At 32.0% G+C, this 20694-nt stretch overlaps 1 protein-coding gene across 6 annotated transcripts in view; it reads right to left on the bottom strand.

Moving 5' to 3' along the window:
- Positions 1 to 4311: 4311 nt before the first annotated feature.
- Positions 4312 to 20694, bottom strand: part of LOC148628370 (inositol 1,4,5-trisphosphate-gated calcium channel ITPR1-like) — an 85185-nt gene continuing 68802 nt past the window's right edge. For all 6 annotated transcript variants that reach the window (XM_088586180.1, XM_088586205.1, XM_088586198.1 and 3 more), the window contains 13 exons: positions 20402 to 20524; positions 19881 to 19985; positions 19106 to 19298; positions 18006 to 18131; positions 16140 to 16315; positions 15579 to 15743; positions 13689 to 13881; positions 13208 to 13270; positions 12044 to 12177; positions 11361 to 11526; positions 10644 to 10804; positions 9266 to 9427; positions 4312 to 7473 (listed from right to left, as the gene is read on the bottom strand). In XM_088586180.1, coding sequence (XP_088442306.1) covers positions 7399 to 7473; positions 9266 to 9427; positions 10644 to 10804; positions 11361 to 11526; positions 12044 to 12177; positions 13208 to 13270; positions 13689 to 13881; positions 15579 to 15743; positions 16140 to 16315; positions 18006 to 18131; positions 19106 to 19298; positions 19881 to 19985; positions 20402 to 20524 — 1842 coding nt within the window. In that variant the 3' untranslated portion in view covers positions 4312 to 7398. The remainder of the gene's footprint in view (positions 7474 to 9265; positions 9428 to 10643; positions 10805 to 11360; positions 11527 to 12043; positions 12178 to 13207; positions 13271 to 13688; positions 13882 to 15578; positions 15744 to 16139; positions 16316 to 18005; positions 18132 to 19105; positions 19299 to 19880; positions 19986 to 20401; positions 20525 to 20694) is intronic.

Raw genomic sequence — 20694 nt, 5'->3', positions numbered from 1 at the left:
CCTCATTTTTTATACCCCCACTTGTAAAATGGGGCTTTTATGGTTATTTGATTTAGAGTTCTGGAACTTGAGCTGCTGAAATTATGGTTATTTTGCTTTTGCTGAACAAGTATTAGTTATTGTTGGATTCTTTGAGGGGTATTTCTAAAATAGGTTAAAACTGGTGCAAGGGAAATCAAGGGAACTAGAATTAGAAATTCAGTCAAAATGAACATAATTCACTGATTATGGACTAGACAAGGAAAATAGACACACAAAAAAGAACATGAAATAACCAAAATAACACATGCATAGAAACAAAAATAAATGTGCAACTTTGTACACTATTAACTTGGAGCATGGATCAGATACACTCCTGGGATGAGTAACCGCTGTTTCTTTTAACGCTTGCGGAGTTGGACATAAAATGTAACATCTGGAGAAGAGGAAGGAAGAAAATTAAGACTTTTAAACTCATCAAATGCATTACAAAAGCAGTGGTGGATTACTTCTATTCAGTAATATATAGCACAGTTCTTATAAATTAATATTTTTTATGCATTGAAAATGCTTAGTGTTGGAGTGCATTAAATATTGTAATGAATAAGGTGTGGCTATATATGATTCTTAATAGGACCACAATGAAATTGCTACATTATACAGTGCATTGAATATGTTAATATATTAATGAATAAGGCGTGGCTTAAGTGACATAATTATTACTTCCCAAATTTTGCACAGTTGTCTGCCACAAAATCTAAAAATGTTAAAAGGAATGCTACCAGATTGTAAAGAAGTGTAATGTTTTGCCCTATATATATATATATGTGATATATATAAAAAGATAAAAAACCTAAATGATGTCAAGAACTTAGCACTTTCCCAGTTTTGTTGGGGATTAAATTCCTTTGCATTGTGCAACTTCCCATAAGATTTAGATCAAAATCTAAAATGAGAAATGCACATAAAGGTTAATAAAGATTCTGTTAAAGCTTGGTTCAACTTCATTCTACAGTGTCAAAGTAATGGATAAGAGATGGGTACCTGTGTTATAAAGGTATCACTGGAAGGATAGACACCCTTATCACTTTATTCCCCAAAATTTGCAAGTCTGGTAAAAAAAAAAACAAAACAGTACTTCACTCACCTCTCATCGCACATCTAATGGTGAGCAATCCTAGATCAGCCATTTTCATTATAACAAAAATGAAAGAACTGCTGTTGCCGAATAAAATTTACCACTTATTTGTCCAGGATCATAATCATGAGAACTGCATGAATATGAGAAATGAAAGTGTGATAAATGATCCATTACAAAGACTTTACAATAAAATTTATTTTGAGACATGTTAATACTAGAAACAATTTGAGGATACAATGAGAATACTTCCTCTCATACATGGGGATGGACTGATACCACTGAATGGAATTTGATGAAACCTTTATTTTTTTAATCTGAAGGAGCTTTCTTTTAGGGGGGAGGTTCCTGATGCAACACATTGACTGCCTTTCATCAATGAGGAGGAACCATCTTCTAGTCCACAATCTCTAAGACTGCTGAATGGAATTCAATGAATCTTCACACATTCTTTATGACATGATGCCATTGTGAACCACCTACATTGTATCATGTTTTTCCATCTGAATAACTTTTGAGGTCCCTGGTTTCTGGAGAGGGGATCATAGGGTATCACAAAGTGGGTTTTGCTCACAGTTTTTCTAGTTTTGATTGTGATGAAATGTTTGATAAGATTCTGACCAAAAAGAAAGTGGTCTAAGAGAACTTTATATTTAGACTCAAGAAAATGTGTGATTTAAACACCGTAAAAGAAACCTCTTTTTTTTAAGATAAAATACCTTCACCAAACCCTTACTTATGTGGTTTGTAATCTAGTGGTACAATTCTGTAGAGATAAATAAACTCTAAGTTTTTATCCTGAAACCAGAAATGCTTTTGGACCCCTGTTCCTTCTTTATATGTTTAAAACACCCCCTGAAACATGTCTAGCCATTAACTTTAGTTGTGTGGATCCTTGTAATAAAATTTAATAGTGATCAATACACATATACTTCAGTTTCATAAAATTCTTGCTTCTAACCTCTTTTTCTTCACAGTATGAGTAACCAAAAAAATCAATAAAAACCTTCCTTTTTTGGACGTTTGGAACCTTATGGCACAATATCATAGAGATCTATACACAAGTTATTGTCCAGACAACAGGAAAATTTTGTTTTATAAACAGTACTAGTCACAACCCCAAAATCAATACCAACTTGAAACCTTGTAGAATTTTATCAAGATGTACTAACAAATATTGAAGTTTAGCATGAATAGGACCATACCCAGAAGTTATATTCACTGCTTTCTTGTGCCTAAATGAAAGTAAGTTTCTCGAAGTCTTGATTTTTCCACATACTAGTATCTTTCTTATATTACATGTCATCTGATTGGTAAAAATTTGAGTTGAGAAAGTTTTTGAGGAAAATGTAATTACAAAAATATTTTTTTAAGAAACATGGCTCATACTCTTGCTATTGACTACATAGAAATTTAGGCCATTCACCTCAACCAACTTTATAAATAGAAATAAAGTGCCTTCCTGAGTGAGGTGTCATTCTCCTAAACAGCCCTATTTGTAAATTTAGAAAGGATTGCAGTGGTATGTCGTCTTAATACAAGTTATCATTTTCCTCATTATTCAGAAATAAAAAGCTACCACAGCAGCTAGCTGAACTCTGTTCACTTAAGGCAAGTATGGACATTATACACACTAAACAAGGGACTCATTTGGACGCAATATTGCTCACTTATCTGAAATTCATTTCAAGTACATGTATAAAGGTCTACTTCAGGGTGCATTCATGGATTACTTTGTACCTCATTATGTCAAAAACTGTAAATGATAGGGTTAATTTGGTAAGCAGAGTTTCCTTGTTGTTCATTGAAGACTTATGGGTGGCCTAGAGCTGACATTTTCATCCTGGTAAAGTTGTTGTGTCTTTGACATAAACACCATACCTATTCTCTTAATATTCTTAAACTTCTTGTATGTAAGCTGGGATTTTCATATGGAATCCTGTAAATAATATATTCTAAAATCGCATCAAAAATAAAAACGGCCACTTTTTTTCACTTATAACTCGAAAACTGTCAGAGATATCTGAAATCTGATTAAAAAAATGCAGGCAGGGATTTTTTTAAGGAATCTAAAGAATATGGTAATTTTTTAATTTTAAAATAACACCAAAAATAAAATTTTTTAGGTGGTCTCCTTTGGCACCTTGTAATTCAAAAACTGTAAAAGATATCGGAAATCTGACTGAAAAGTGCATGCAAGGATTTTCATATGGAATCTAAGAAAATAATTTTTTAAAATCAGACCAGAAATAAAGAAGCTATCTTAATGAAATCAGAAAAAAATACTTGTTTCTTGTCCCTTCGAGGTCCCTTACCCTTACTTGGCTAAAGTCAAGTCACAACCCCAAAAATCAATCTAGTATTCCTTCTGTGGTATGGCACCTTGTTATACCATTTCAAAAATATTCATCGACTAATAGTCAAGTTATTGTCTGGACATCAGGAAAATGTTTCTGGCCCACCTTTTTGGTCCCTTATTTCTGAAAAATTCAGTCTTTAACCCAAAAATCAATCCAAGTCTGACCGTTGTGGTACAGAATATAGTGGAATAATATCATAGACTTTAATATGCTTTTATTGGAGTTACATAATTAAATTCAATGAAAAGCTTGTTTTGGCCCCTTTTTGACCTAATTCTAAAACCGTTGAGGCCATAACCCCCAAAATCAATACCAACCTTCCTTTTGTGGTTTGGAACCTTATTATAAAATTTTATGAAGATCAACCAATACTCAAGTTATCAAACGAAAACTAAGTGTCTAGGACAAAGACAGTGCCATACAAATATACGACCCCAATTTTTATTTGTGGTTGTACATGTATAATTAGTTGTCTTAAAAAGTGAGAGCAATGCTAACTAACCTAATATCCCCAATCCCCCTTCTTGATGACATTCATCCTTAGACCTCAAAATTTGTTAGGATCAAAATTTGAAATAGGAGGCACACAATGGGAATATGTAGTTAAGATTCTGTGACAGTTTGATTAAATTCCATTCAGTGGTGTAACAAATAAGAGATGGGTGTTCATCCACATATGAATGGAAGGAATTACGGGAGACGGACACCCTTATCAGTATATATCCTCACTTATAGTAGGGAGTATAATAAGAATTATAAATCACATAAAATGCAACAAGACCTGATTTTTACGGTAAATCAATTACTTGAAAAGATTTTAAGACTAGAATGCACTTGTAAATATATATTATAATTTATTACATTTCAGTATTGGCAATAATAAATACACAACAGATCACAAATTTGATAGTAACATTAAAACTAATTGAAGTAACATTGAAACATTCCATACTTAAAGTAAAGTTAAAGTCTGGTGGATATTCTTCTACAAAATTAGGATTAGATGGTGGAGGTTCAGAGGGCTCCCAAAAATGGGGGGGGGGAGGAAGAGAGTTTAAGATTATTTGCTATTTTTTACCCAATTTGAGCCTGAAATTAACTAAAATGAGATTCCAACCCCCAAAACCCCCTGGATCCACATTGTGAAAAAATAAACATTATGCATGTAATATATACAATTATTAAAAAAATGATTGCAATATCACACAAGGATGTGGATTTATTTTATAAGCTTTATCAATAATTTATGGCAAACATGAATATGCTGCTAAACAATCAATGACTTATTGCAAGAATAATGATGAATATCATGATAGAATTAGCATTGCACTGACAAGCCTTTAAATTGACAATATTCATGCAACCACCTTATAATACACCTAACAATACACCAAGTAAAAGTACTATTTGCGTAATTCAAATGTATTAACATATAGTTGAAAATATTTATAGTAGAAATTTACATATTAAGGGCATAGAGCACATAAGACATTAAGCACCATTAGTTGGAAACAAAATACAACAATTTTTAATGTACAGTGGATCTTGCTAAAGCTGAACTATAAATAAACCAGAAACATGTCTAATCCAGAAATACCTTGAAATCCATTTTTGTCTTTTATGTCAGTTTCTGTAAGAATCAGGCAGTGGTATGATAGCACCAACACTTTGAAAGTGTAATTTGACTATCTGCACCATCTAAATCAGGAAAATAGGAGAAAATTTTCCATATCATGTTGGTAAATTGACTTAAAATTTCATTGAAATGCCTTGAAAATGAACATTTCAAGGGCAGATAACGCTCTCAAAAACCTCATTTTTCTAACAACCTATTGAAACTTTCTGAGCAAATCCAGTGGTGCAGTGACCAAATGGTGGTCTTTTCAAATAGATAAATTATCCTTGAATAAAATTATATTGTCTGATTGGTGGGATTTTGACATGCATGTTTCTGAATTTTCCCATTTTGCATGATTCTTACAAATACTTACATTTAAAATGCTTTTAGAACCGGTTTTAACTGAAGTCTGAAAGAGGTATCATTTAGACAGTTTCAATGTACAATAATATCAGAAATTATTGCATGCATTTATTAGTTGAGTTTTTCTTGTTTAAGACATATACATGCCATATTAATTTTTGCAACATTGAGTAAACTACCTTTCAGTTTAAGTAATGTAAAAATTAGCATAATGATTTTTTTTTTTTGCAATTTTAAAGGAGAAGACCATGTTATTGTGCAAGTCATAAATATCGGAACTAATCTGTTAAATATTCATGAAAATTAAATTGAAACAAAATAATTTCCTTTTCTTAATTAATTAATCGAGATTTATTATTAGGAAATGTCACGAAGTCAGTTTGTAAAATGAGAGTAAATAGGTAATTGATTACGATGTCCAAGGAAATCGCAAATTTTGGACTTTCCCTCTATAAATTCAACCCAAAATAAATAGAAGAGGAGATTGACGCACAACAGGTAAGCAAATGTCAGACATCATTGACGAACAACAGATTTGCAGCCAGATGGCTAATTTTTGTAAAGAAAATCTTATGGCTACTTCCATGACTTCTGAAGAATGTTTGTGTTGCTGGTAAAAAAAAAAGAACTTTTAGAACATTTCTCTTTTATCATTTGTTCAATCATAAGCTTGACAAGTCATCATGTTTTGGTGATTAAATAAACAGGATCGTAGAAATATTTACGGAATATTCTATGTTTACATATTATTTGCAGTACTTGTATCAGTATCAAACTGACTTAGTGATGTCACGAGTCAATCGGAAGCTATCAGTAAAAATCAATAAAGTTTGACTATGGTCTTCCTTCAGACAGGAGAGTTCTGCAAGATGGCTATCCACTTATATTTCAAGGATTTCGAACTTTGCATAGCCTTGAGCATTTTTTTAAAGCGCATTTTGCATTAAAGGTTGTTTATTTTTGTTTATGTGGGTATGATTTATCGTAAGAGACTAACTTAATGCAAAGGTGGTCTTTCTCTTTAACAATTATAAAAACATCTCAATAATTTTTGAATTACAACATTATCAAACACATTCTTCATATAAAAAAAACAATATGATTATAAGCACTATCTCAATTTGCCATAATGGGATCTTCATAATTGCAATTACAATTATCAGTTTAAATTTTAATACCAGTGCTTTACAGCAATCAAAGACAAAACAAAAAGATTTTAACCAATACAAAATAACAGAGAAAACTACAAAATTATTCCAATACACATTTAGAATAATGATAAGCATACTTTGTATATTGTGCAATACATGTAACTAATATGGAATTTGATGATCACAATTCAACCTTTCATTAAAGTATCATATGAGACATTATATTGGCTACAACAATGAAGAAAATAATTATTTGATAATTTATAAATGGTTCTTATAAAATAAATTCAAAGATTACAAGCCTTTACAAAAGTAGAAAAAAAATAGAGATTGATGATTAAATCTGATAATAACAAAATTACCTAAACTGACTGGTCAATCCCTGTGACTGATTGTGAAATGACTGTTGACTGATCATTGACTTCTGGGTGACTATTAATTAAATGTTTGAATCAGTCACCTGAGACACCTATCATAAGTGATTTTTTTTGGTGATAATCTGACGATTGATAGTTGATCACTGATTGATTGCTAATTTTATTGCTATGGTAAATGATTGTAAAGAATCAACAAATTAAGTCATTCATATTGAATACACACATAATAACATTTCAAATCAAAAGGAGCACTTTCTATTCCAATTTTAACAATAAATACAAAATCAAGATTGTCACATAACAAGCAATCTGTAAAATATGAGATAATGCTGTATGACAGTTGTATAGACCAAATTACATCAAAATATTTAAAACTGCTGGTTAATGCTGAATGACAGCTGATACAAATCTATTACATCAACATATTGGGAACTGTCGATGAATGGAGAAATCCTTTTCTTTGTTTCTGTTTTCTCTGCTCTGTCATCTAGAAATTTCAGAAAGTATTCATAATCATTATGTATATTGCAATAAAAGTAGAGCAATTTAATACATTAGCTCCATATCATTAGAATAATTAACTTGGAGCAAAGCACATACATTTGTGTCACATTTGAACCTTGCAGATTTATAACACGTTGAAGTTAAAAAAAAACTTTTGTTGTTTGCCAAAGATTTGTTACATGGAAGTTATTTAAATTTGTGGATTTCATATGAGTGTATGAAAAACTTTTTAGAAGTTTCATCGTTTATCAAAGATTGATTAAATTATAGTTATTTAAATTTGTAGATTTCACATGAGTGTATACTTTGCTGGAAACTTGAATTTGTGATTTGACTGACCAAAAAAAAACAAAAACAAAAAAAACAAACAAACATACAATAAAACCCCCACAGCTCTGAAACAGTGCAGACATTCTAAATTCACTCTATATGCTGCAGCCAGCCCTCTCAGAAAATGCAAGTATCTTGCAAAGTCAGGGAAATTTGAATGAATTCATGCAACTTTATCTGATAGTCTAACCATGTATAATTTGAATTACGTCTGAGAATTTTGAAAGGCCTGTCTACAGCAGTTAGCAAGAGAGGAGAAGAACATCTGCCACTGCGTGGAGCTTGTACTACCCCATGTAACAAGTACATGTAATAGTGAAAACCTTAGCAGGCCTGTCTACAGCGGTTAGCAAGAGAGGAGATGAACATCTACCACTGTGTGGAGTTTGTACTACCCATGTAACAAGTAATAGTGAAAACATTAACAGGCCTGTCTACAGCGGTTAGCAAGAGAGGAGATGAACATCTGCCACTGCGTGGAGTTTGTACTACCACATGTAACAAGTAATAGTGAAAACCTTAACAGGCCTGTCTACAGCGGTTAGCAAGAGAGGAGATGAACATCTGCCGCTGTGTGGAGTTTGTACTACCCCATGTAACAAGTAATAGTGAAAATAGTAACAGCACTCCTGGCAAAACAGAAAAAATGACTCAGAATCAACCAATACACTAAAAGTAAAGTAACCTGAGCAACTCAGAATCAACCAATACACTGAAAGTCAAGTAACTAGTTTTATATGTCAGAATCAACCAATATACTAAAAGTCAAGTAACCTGAGCCACTCAGAACCAACCAATACACTAAAAGTCAAGTAACCTGAGCAACTCAGAATCAACCAATACACTAAAAGTCATGTAACTAGTGTTATATGTCAGAATCAACCAAGTCAAGTAACCTGAGCAACTCAGAATCAACCAATACACTAAAAGTCAAGTAACCTGAGCAACTCAGAATCAACCAATACACTAAAAGCCAAGTAACTAGTTTTATATGTCAGAACCAACCAATACACTAAAAGCCACGTAACTAGTTTTATATGTCAGAACCAACCAATACACTAAGAGCCACGTAACTAGTTTTATATGTCAGAACCAACCAATACACTAAAAGCCACGTAACTAGTTTTATATGTCAGAACCAACCAATACACTAAAAGCCACGTAACTAGTTTTATATGTCAGAACCAACCAATACACTAAGAGCCACGTAACTAGTTTTATATGTCAGAACCAACCAATACACTAAAAGCCACGTAACTAGTTTTATATGTCTGAACCAACCAATACACTAAAAACCACGTAACTAGTTTTATATGTCAGAACCAACCAATACACTAAAAGCCACGTAACTAGTTTTATATGTCAGAACCAACCAATATACTAAAAGCCACGTAACTAGTTTTATATGTTCTTGTAAATATTATCAAGACTTGATATTTCATTACCTGTTCCTTTAATTCATTAAGCTGTTTAGTAAGATTTATGACAAGACGATTAGTATTATCTAACTGGGCATTGAGATTCCTCATATCATACTGTTCCCCCTCAGTGTCCTCTGCTTGCAGGGACATTGCTCTCATCCTTGGAAACCAGTCCAAACTCTTCTCCTGTAATAAGGATAAAAACAGGCTTCAACAAAGGTTCAAGGGAGCTTCTTGATTGGCACACTTGGCATTTATATTTAATTCAAATATTTACAAGATAGTAAATGATTGTGAGAGCTATATCACAAAACACGGACTGCCCATGGTTAGTGATATGGCCGATGAAAACTGATATTGCCCAAGTTATAGGTGAGGCGCAATTTTCTTTTTCTGATCTATATCGCAACCCACGGCAGTTCATATTTTGTGATAAACCCCAATCATCATTTACTATTCTGTTTATTACATAAAATAACCATACCTTAATATTTCAAAGATACCGATAAGTTTATGTTTTTATAAGTGGAATAAGTCACCAATAAGTAGCAGTCCAAATTTTTTGTACCGACCAACAATGCCAGATAATCAGAATGGTTACTTTTAATACTTTGGATTATTAAATATCAGTTAATGTCAGAATTTATTACTGATATGCAATTAATTTACATACAAATCAAAAATGTTACCAGTGAATGATGATGTTTTTTTTCTTTTTTTTTATTACTTAAGGAACTGATGTTTTAATTGCAAATTGAAAAAGAGTTCTTCTGATATAATATCCAATTTAAAATAATTTTATTACATGTAATATTATTATCAAGTCATCAGGCTTAAGTCAATATAAGACACAAAGTGGTTGGTTTTGCACAAATCAGAACACAGTGTCATCCACAAGTTCTGAGTGCAAAAAGGGGAATCAACATGTATTCATTATTATATAGATAGCAGTGATTTACCAACTGTTCCCTGCGTAATAAATTTCTATAATTCACACTGAAATAATACTGTAATTTCACTCTTGGACTTTCTCCTGCCAAAATGTCACAACAGGAATATCAATCTGCCAATCACAAAATTAAGGATTTATGATAAAAATAGCCAAAAAATTCTTTACTTGTGCACACTCATTAAATATAGGCATTCTTTGACACTTGTGATCATCATTACCCTTTCAATATCCTGAATCGCAAGAAATTCTTACTGTACACATGTTCAGAAGATCAATGTGAGAGAATCCAAATTTTACAATGAAATGCTGGTAACATGACATGCCAAACAAGTACATTTACACATTTAATACATGTACCTTTATTGTGTTTAAAAGGTATGAAATATAATTCTAAAACTTTAGACGTTATTGAACCTGGTTCAACAGCTCTTTTTTCAGATATAAACTAACCTTAACAAGCTCATACACGTAACTTTCAGGTCCAGTAAATTCTGTTTTCTTTTTCACAATGGCCAGAACAATAAAGTTGAGATAGTGCCACATATTATGTTCCCGGTTAATGTGTTCCTCAAATGATACAGATTTGTTGTCAAATGCAGATCTGTTTAGGCCTGTAATATAAACAACCAATGTTTAAGCTTTCCATATCATTTCTAAGGAAACGTCTTGCAAATTCATATATAGAGATGATGTAAAATTTAAATTTAAATTATTTTTAAAGAATTTTTCACATAAAACTAAGTATAGTATAATAACAAACATTTTTTTATGCACAAAAAAAACCAAAAAAAAAAAACCCAAAAAAACACTTTCTTTCAATTGGGTGCTAATTAGAACAAAAATGTTCTGTAGAACTGTAATGGGAGTTTTTTTTAGTATTTTGAAGATAACAAGAAAAAAAAGTTAGATAAACAGATAAACACCTTTCTAACAAATTTAAAAAAAAAAATGTATTGACTAGTTTTTGCATTGTTGTCGATATAAAGAAAATTTCTCACATAATCTAATATAAATCTAAAAAAAATATCCAAATTAAAACAATACATGAAATATATATTGAAATGAAATTTTCCACTCTACCCCTATGAAAATAAGCTACACAGTAAGCTTGAGCTGAAAGGAACATTAATATACATTACATGAACTAACTATAGGAAATTAACTCACCACATATGAAACATGTGTTTTTAAGAATTTCTTCCTTGTTCTGTTTCTCACTCCTGAGATCAGCAAAAGTATCAATAATGACACCAAAGATGAGATTCAGTACAATAATAATGATGATGAAGAAGAACAACATATCATACACCACTCTGGCTACAAATAAAGGCTCCTGTAAACAAAAAAATGATGTCAGATGCAATGTTTACAAATAACAACTCCTGTAAACAAAGAAATGATGTAAAATACAGTGTATACAAATAAAGGCTTCAATAAACTGAAACACAATATTAGTTTATATGACCAATAAAGGCTCAAATAAAGAAAATAAACTGTTGCTAAGGCTGCAAATTAGGACTCTTACACATGAAATCCAATGTCAAATAAGTCCAAGATTAAATGTAAATTAAAAACAAAAGCCTATCAAAAGAAAAAAATGCAATTTCTTAAAATAAACAACAATATTTTGGCTGAATTCCTGGATATCTCTTTATGAAATATAGATCTAAATTTTACACTAGAGAGAGGACACATAGTTTAAGTCAGAACTAGGCTGAAGGAGAATTAGTTTATTCAATTAAATCTGTTAAAAAGCAGGAAACCTCTTGCAAAAATTCAAACACAGCCCAGTGGCTAAAAAGTCAAGTGCATTCTTAATCACTGGTTCGGAATGGGAGAAATTAACACACCTTCATATCAGGTTTGCGAAGAACATCTCCAATACCACCACCATTCCTCAAACCTTCATTTATAGCTGTGATAATACACATTATCAAAGATTCACAAACTCTCTGTTGTACCGGCTCATCCTTCTGTGCTACAGCTAAAACAAACATATCATATTTTGTTAGCATTGAAAATTTGATCAAATAAAGACTTTCAGCAAGCTAAAGGTTATGCAATAACAAGAAATTTAGACAGACAGACAGACAGGCAGACAGACAAACAAACAGACAGGATTTCCTATATACCCAAACTGTTTGTGGGGGCATAATAAAATAAATAATAGAGAGACTGATTTTCACTTTTTTTTAATTATCACGTTACATCAACCAGCTATTTACATCTGCTACAGTATTGACTATCTGTAGGTAAAAATACTAAGAAAAAAATTAGTAAACATCAAGAAATATGCACAGGTTATCTCCCCATTCAATATGGGGTTGTTATATAACAAACATTGCCATAAGAATCACTCCATCCATGGAAAACTTTCATTTACTATGTAGATTTTGGAGGAAAATATTTCAATAAAATTACATGCTCTGTCGTAAAAATAATTGCACAGACCTTAACATCTTATTTTTTTCTATGTTTCCAAATTGTGAATAAGAAATCCCTATTGTTTTAAGTCAGCTATATAACAACTGGTATTTAGATAAATCTTTACTGCAATTCTACAGTTGAGACAATTAACCTTTCAAATTTCAAGCATCTGTCAACAACTTTTGGAGACTGTAGAAAACTATATATTAAATACATATAGTATATAATTTAACACTATTCTTCTCTAACTCTTATAACTCCCAAGTATTTTTTTCAAAAGGACATTCTCACTATGTTAGCATTTTTTCATACTGATTTTCTAGTTATATTTGCACATAATAAAAAATCAATATTTATCAAAAAGATGCTTCATATGATGGTTCAAGTTTCTTCTCCCAAAAGAGATTTTGTTAGTTAGTTTTTGATTAGTGCATGCCTTTTTCAAAACTTTGCACGTCTTCTCTTTTACCTTATGGAACGGGGTAATGCTAACCTTATTGCTTTCCATAAATGCCACTGTAACAATTTACTAGATAGTCTGGTTTGTTCAAAACAACAGAAACAATTTTTTTTCATTAAAAACTCACTTGTAGTATGGGCTCCTTCTGATGTGCAGGTTGTTTTATCTTGGGCATAACAGACATCTTCAACTACAAAAAAAGTAAGCATTAAAACACAAGCACAGATTTCACTGGATTTTTGAAGTAAAACAGTAAAACATAGTTAAACATCTAAATATTCTACAAATCTGTTTTATTCAATTGTTTGACACTCCTGGAACCATTAATATTGGTAGCTTTACAACAAATGCATAGACAGTAGCATTGCTCTGACTCAGCTTAAAAGTGATATACAGAGGAGTCCAGACCTCAAGAGAAAATGTGAGGCTACACAGGAACATTTTTATTGGTTGCCGCCCAATTTACATATTAAAAGTTTCGTAAAGTCTCAAACGATACTAGATAACACCATGGACAAATTTTGGCAGCCACCTTGGTTCCTGCTTCCTCTCCATTAATTATCAAATTAGTACTACATGTAATTATTTTGTTAAACTTGTTGATATACCTGTGTTTTCGACTATTTTAACTGGTTCTATTTCCATCAGGAAGTCATCTTGGAAGAAAAGGAAGCCAAGAATAGAGAACATATAGATAAGAATAACTGCCAACACAGCTGTCAAGACGATAGATCTACCATTTCTTGTCACAGATTTGATAACATTGGACAGTGTTTCCTCTCTGTAAACTATATCCAATAGCTGTAAGAAAATTAAAGTGAGGTATAACAATCTGTCACATGATGTCATTTCCAGTAACAAATATATATAGATTTTTTTAAAAAGTCTAAAAGCTTGCTTATCTAAATTCTAGAATCTATGTGAGGCTGCAAATTAAGTGATCCCTCTGCTAGATTTATATCCCTTCTCTGTTCTGATATCTATGACAACACAGTTATCACAAAGTCCAACACTATGGACCACTCCACCAACTATGCTATATAAAATTAACCAGGTGATACTTCCTTAAAATTTGATCTGATCAAACCTGAGCATAAGCACATGATGTGCACTTTAAGTGTCAGTCTCTGTAAGAATCAGGCAGTGGGTGAAAAAAAAACCACCATTTTGAAAGTTTAATTTAACTATTTGCACCACCAGAATCAAGGAAATCAAAGACTTAAGTCTTCAGTCGCTTATCGTCAAATATTCTCTTTCACTGATTATGGCTTACTTTTAACATCTGAAATGGCATGAAAGGGATATGCTCTAAAATCAGGTGACTTTCGCTAAAATCTTTGTTCCCTTGATATGATTGCATAAATTTATGTAACCACGATGACCTGAATGTTTTAAATTACCTGAAACCAGATTAAACAACTGGCAATAGCTACTTATAGATATCCTGGTCCTGATAACATATATGACCTATATAGAGTCAATCGTAAAGAGCCCCTGTGTTTGAATCGGAAACTGGGTAATATTACATAAATTCAATGCTAACCAATCATTTCATCAATTTCCCGTTCTCATACAAGCCAAAAAACACACACTGACATGTGTATGATATTTTTTAAAAGAGGTACGTTGTAGTGATCTTTGAGTCCATTATGATACTGACCAGGGAACCAGATTAAACAACTGACAAGAGCAGATAACTCTGTCAAAAACCTCATCTTTTTCTGTGGTCTCACTAAAAACTTCTAACATTTCCATTATTTTACATGTTAAAAATGTAATTTAAAAATCAGTATGCCAATGGTATGATGATTGTAGGAATTTTTCACAAAATTTACTTGAACAAATAATACTGAAAATCCACGTTTTTAACTTTTCTGCTAAATCACAACATGGAGGCAAATTACTCCCACATTTAAACACTATTTATACACTTTTGTAGTAAATTGCAAATATGATTTTTTAAGTACACATTCTCATCTTTATTTTGACTACTTTTGTTGATCAGAACACACACAAATAATGCACTTACAATGCATAGATCTAGGTTTGGTGTGTTTTCTGTACTACATGGGGGGGGGGGGGGGGGGGGGGGGGTGGCCATTTGACCCAGAAGTGGTTAGTGAGAACTAATATTTCTGAGCAAACACAGTGATACAGAGATCAAATAATGTTTTTTTATAATAGAAAAAGCATTCTGGAGTGATATTATATTGTCAGATCGGTGGGGTTTAGACATGCATGTTTCAGATTTTTCCATTAGCCTGATTCTACAAAAACTTACACTTAAGAGTTAACAATAAGACAATTTCTGATGGTATCAAGTCAGATAGGTCATAAAATAAACTGTTACACTAAAACATCAAAAAAACAATCTGGTTTTTGATACACTTAAACATAGACCCTTTTCTTCAATTTGAAATTACAATTAGAAATATATACACTTTCATTACAATACACTCTAATTGTTAATTGCACTGACAAATAAATATGCAACATACCAAAAGACTGTAGGCAAATTCATGTATGCATAAACCAAAGACACAGATTAGAAGATACATGATGTGATACATGAATTCAAAATCTGTTAAAACTTGCTGCCATGGTTTTGTGAAGGTTCCTCTATTACCCATTAAACTTATCAGGAATATTCCTTTATTTATAACCTGTTAAAGAGGAATACAATATCTAAGTCCATACTATGTTTTATTATTGAAGTAACGTGTGACGTTTGTTAGAATAATAAAGTTTATGTTTTATACACAGAAAAGTGATGCTGTAGAATTTATATTCTATTTAAGAATAGCTAGTGTAATCCTTCTCAAAAGTGAGTTGTAATTGCAATAAATCACTTAGTTTTTTTACATAACTGTTTTTTTTTTTGACAATATCATTATGACAATTATTTGCAGTTTAGTCAAAGATGTGAAAATCACAATAATACACATATACAAAAGTTTCCAAACTTTAATTGATTAAATCTAAAATGAAACGGCACTAATATGAAATGTTTCCACTTGAGCAAGTCAAAAGGTCAAAACTTAAAACCAAAAAATACTTACATTCAAAGCTCCTAACATCCACAAAGTTGGTTCAAGTCCAAAGGAGAAAATAAATCTTAATATGGTTGAAGCAATCAGTGTTCTAATGGCAGATGGATTGACACCAACAGTGATTACTAAAGTTAGAGATCCAAACATTGCTGTCCATACCAACCAAGATAACCTTGGATCAAGTTCTGCAAAGAATGTGATAGAAATAAGATGAAGATGGTTTAATATTGTATGTTAAAAAACACCAAAATCAAATGTTTGATGTTTATATTATACACATACTACTCCTAGTAGAGGGTGTTACACTGTAGTAGCACACGAGGTAAATATATCACATGAGATGGTCTAAAGGTTATATATTTACAGAGTGTGATACAATGCATAACACCCTCTACTACAGGCAGTATGTGTTGTATCATACTGAATACGAGAGTGTGATATAGTGTGACGTCGAGGGTGATATATCCTAGAGGAGGATGATATATTGTGATGTCGAGGGTGATATATCCTAGAGGAGAGTGGTATACCTTGTGATATATCGCTGCCGTCAGGGTGATATATCGGTCCACCAATCACTGTTCAGTGGGGGCAGGTTTGTTTGTTTGTTGGGGTTTAACGTCCGAGCAGCAGTATTTCAGCTATATTCAGACGATGAACATGAAATGATGAAATGAAAAAGGGATGGGACACAAGGACAATGGGGTCAACAAATTTTGATTGCCACTTGAAATAGGGAGAAGTGGGTAGGGTTGGGCAATTTAGCCTCCTGTGGCAGAGCCCTATGGTTTCTACTCTGGGAGAATATACCACAGTAGGGCTCTTTAACGTGCGAGGAACGTGGCATCTTTCCCAACTATGGTTTGCGGTCAGGTTTTCCTTATTATAGCCTGACAACCCCAGCATGCAACACGCCAGGGGTACCCCATTCCACCACCTGGGGCACACATCCCAGTTGCTCTGTGGGCAGAGCGCCCTAGCCCCTGGCTAGGGTTCTGAGCACTATTAAGTCGCCTTTTACGACAAGCTTAGCACTGCTGCAGGCCTATTCTTTTAACACCCGTACCTGCACGGGGAAGTGGGGGCAGGGGAAGTAAGGATGTGCGGGGAATAGACTAAAATAACTCATCACCCATTACCCAATCAGAATTCAAGATTTTTGTAAGAAGTATATAATATATGTAAATAAGATGCTACAGATAGACAAATACCATTATTGTGTCTCTATAATATCATTCTATATCACTTTGATGCTTTAATCTTGAAGATTAACTATAACTAAAGTACACATTGAATTTTGCTTCAATTCTAGCAAAAAAGATTTCTCACTTATATGTATTCTCTCACATTTCACATTGCTCCTCTTGAACTCAGAACCATAGTTTGAAACAATAATATCATATTTGTACATGATAACTTCTGTCATAACAGAAACCTAGCAAACAATCTGGATCTATATAATGGACAGCACAAAGTAAACACAGATAAGATTTTTATAATAGGGATGATGTGTTAGCCACATCCTTTATATGTAGATGCTCAGAAACAAAATGGCTCATAATCTTTCTGTTGGAAGTGACATCATTCAGAAATGACGTATGCAGTAAGAAAGTGATTGTTTGAACATTTAACGCAGACACAGAGCGTGTATTATAGGAAGTCATGCATATTTCTGTTGGTCAAGATATCAGTGAATTAACAACGTAAAGGTGCTTTATCAACTATCTCAAATGTAATTTGAGTACAAATAGCTCTGTCTCTCATTGGCAAAGCATATTACATGGTAAACCATCCATAAAGAGAACTACAAAAATTATTCTGAAATGATAAAGCCAAAAAAGAACTCAAAAAAAAAAAACAAAAAAAAACATGACTTACCATTTTTCTTGGTATCATTGAATGGGTAGAAGAATGCAACAAGTAGATTAATCAGTACAGCAAAGTTAAATGTTATACTGCTCCATAGAGACATATGACTACTGAACCAGGATAGGTAAGGATTGGCTGTAAAATAAAGAATAAAATGGTGCAAAAAAAATGCAACAACAAAATTACCTAACACTAATCCTATTGATAATAAAGTCAAGTCCAAAATAAATCTAGCAAAATAGACATTACACCACCAGAGCAACTGGTACTGCAATGGTCCTGACTTGATACAGGCATTTCAAATGGGTTTTACAGTGTGCTAAACCTCCCTCTTCCATTGTGATGTGAATATTCCAGTGACGATTAAAAAGCATTTGCATGCTATTGCCATAATCGGTAAATCAGCGGTCACTTCAACACAAAGATCAATTTACAAAAAAACAATCATTACTCATTGTATTTTTCATCCAAGGACTGATATCTAAAAAAGAATTTGGTAAGAGACCTTTTAAGACGCATTTCCTCATACATTTGATTCAGGAGTCTGTTATGCAGATATTTATGGCATTCCAAGGAAATCAGAGTAGTTAGTACTTGCTCTAGGGTAGCAAACAGATTGTGAAATATAAACACCATAAGCAGGAGATGAAGGTATATTGCTGCATAGGTAAGGAAACTAATGATATTTTAATTTAAATGTAAGTTCCTGTAAACATACTTTTATTTTTTGGTATGATTTGCTAGTTTTTTTACCTATGGATATGAATAAAGCAACTGATTTTTGATAGAAATATTTCACTGGCACGACTTTGAATTAATTGTTTCATCAAACCATAAAAACAACTTCTATCAAGTAAATCCAAAGTTTTTTCCTCAGTAACAAGAAAATAAAAACAAGCAAATGCTCAAATTTGTTTTAAACATTTTCTCATTTGTTTTAAACATTCACAAAATATAAAACAATTTTGTACAAACATGTTATTTCTCAAGATGGAATAATTAAATGCTTTACATAATAGCTGAGTAAGGTAAAACAAAGATAAAAAAAGTATCATGAACAAGTTGGTATCTTCTAAATAGGCAAATTCATGTATCAAGTAATACCAAACCTCGTAATTTCTTTTGCCACTTCATTTCAGCAAACATATCCTCATGTCTTTCAAAGAAATCTGACACTTTGCTACCTTGGTCATCCCTCTCTGCTGTGTTATATACTTTAACTTTAGTCTCCTCTGTCAAGTATTCACAAATCTCTGGTATAGGAAACACTATTCTTTCCATTGTTCTATCTAGTCTGCAGATCTGAAAATAATATGTGTTTCATTATAGGTAAATAATTAACAATGTTAACAAACTTAAATCTACCATGTATAACTGATTTATTAACAAAACTATTGTTTTCAATAGTTTCAGCACATCTTGATAATTTATTTGTCCACTCTATATTTTTCTTTCCATTGGCCTTAAATATAAGTTATTTGTGTGTCTGTCTCTGTTTACTTCATTAAATTTAAATTTGTTCCTGATGATTAAATTTATATTACCAGTACTTGTTTATGATGCCAGAACAATGTGGCATCTACCCCCTTTGTATAAACCTTGACATCATATTAGTGTGAGGATAAGACTTTGACTACTAACAGCCTCTTTGTTTGATATAGATTATAATATTTTTCATAATTTAACATTTTTGTCAATATTAATTTTAAAATACTTATTACAAATAGTAAAATGTAAGAAGAAATATGTGTATGATATCCATTACAGATCTGATACCATTGTACACCACTATCTCTCTATGATACAAGTAGTTGTACCAACACATAACACAAGTAATGGTATATACAGAAGATTTTCATAAATAATTCCATTCTCAAACTTTACCTCAATCTGTGCTGTATGTTTCTCATAGAATTCCAGTGCCTGGTCACCCCATAAATCTCCACTGGGTCTTAAATGACTTGCTAACTCTCTGTTATGTAATGCCAACTGTGAAAGAAATTAAAAAAATCCATTCAATTGGAAACCTTTTTAAAAAGAATAAAGTATCCCTTAGAAAATGACAAAACATCAAGACCTGTAAAAGTTTCTACCATCTTTGGTGCTTAATTCATAATGATTAAGTGTGTTTTTATTCAAATTACTTATATGTTAATGTCAGAATCTTTTTATCGATCTGAGATAATAGATCATAAAGGTAACATTTTATATAATGAAAATGTGCTTGGGGTCATATTTCTTATATTCATGGTCATGAAATATCTGTGAAAATTAACTCTATTCATATTTTTTTTTCTTAAATTTGTTTTAAACTATCTAAATGAAGTTTTACTGAGAAATGTTGAACCTAGCACATTGCAAAAATGACACCTTATGAAAATTTCCACCTTTATAATATGCCATACCTGTGTAGCCAAAATATAAATATTGTGACCGACAGCTTTAGGTGATGCTTCTCTTTCTTCATCATCTTCTTCATCATCATTCACTGAATCCTCTTGATGAAAGGCATTTTTGGCAATATCAACCTTAAAAAAAAAGAAAAAAAGATAAAATGAAAGTTTCAAAAAGTATTAAGATTATCATAAAAGCATTAATAGTGTTAAATTAAGACGTATTTTTAAAACTACTAAGTATAATTAAATTATCTATCGTAGAGCAACCAATCAACTTAAAAAGACAGAATTCCTAGAACAAT

This window comes from Perna viridis, chromosome 1 (assembly GCF_037379345.1).
Source record: "Perna viridis isolate PV_CMFRI_1.1 ecotype Kerala chromosome 1, ASM3737934v1, whole genome shotgun sequence".
Classification (NCBI taxonomy): Eukaryota; Metazoa; Mollusca; class Bivalvia; order Mytilida; family Mytilidae; genus Perna; species Perna viridis.
This window is presented reverse-complemented; position numbering and strand designations above follow the sequence as displayed.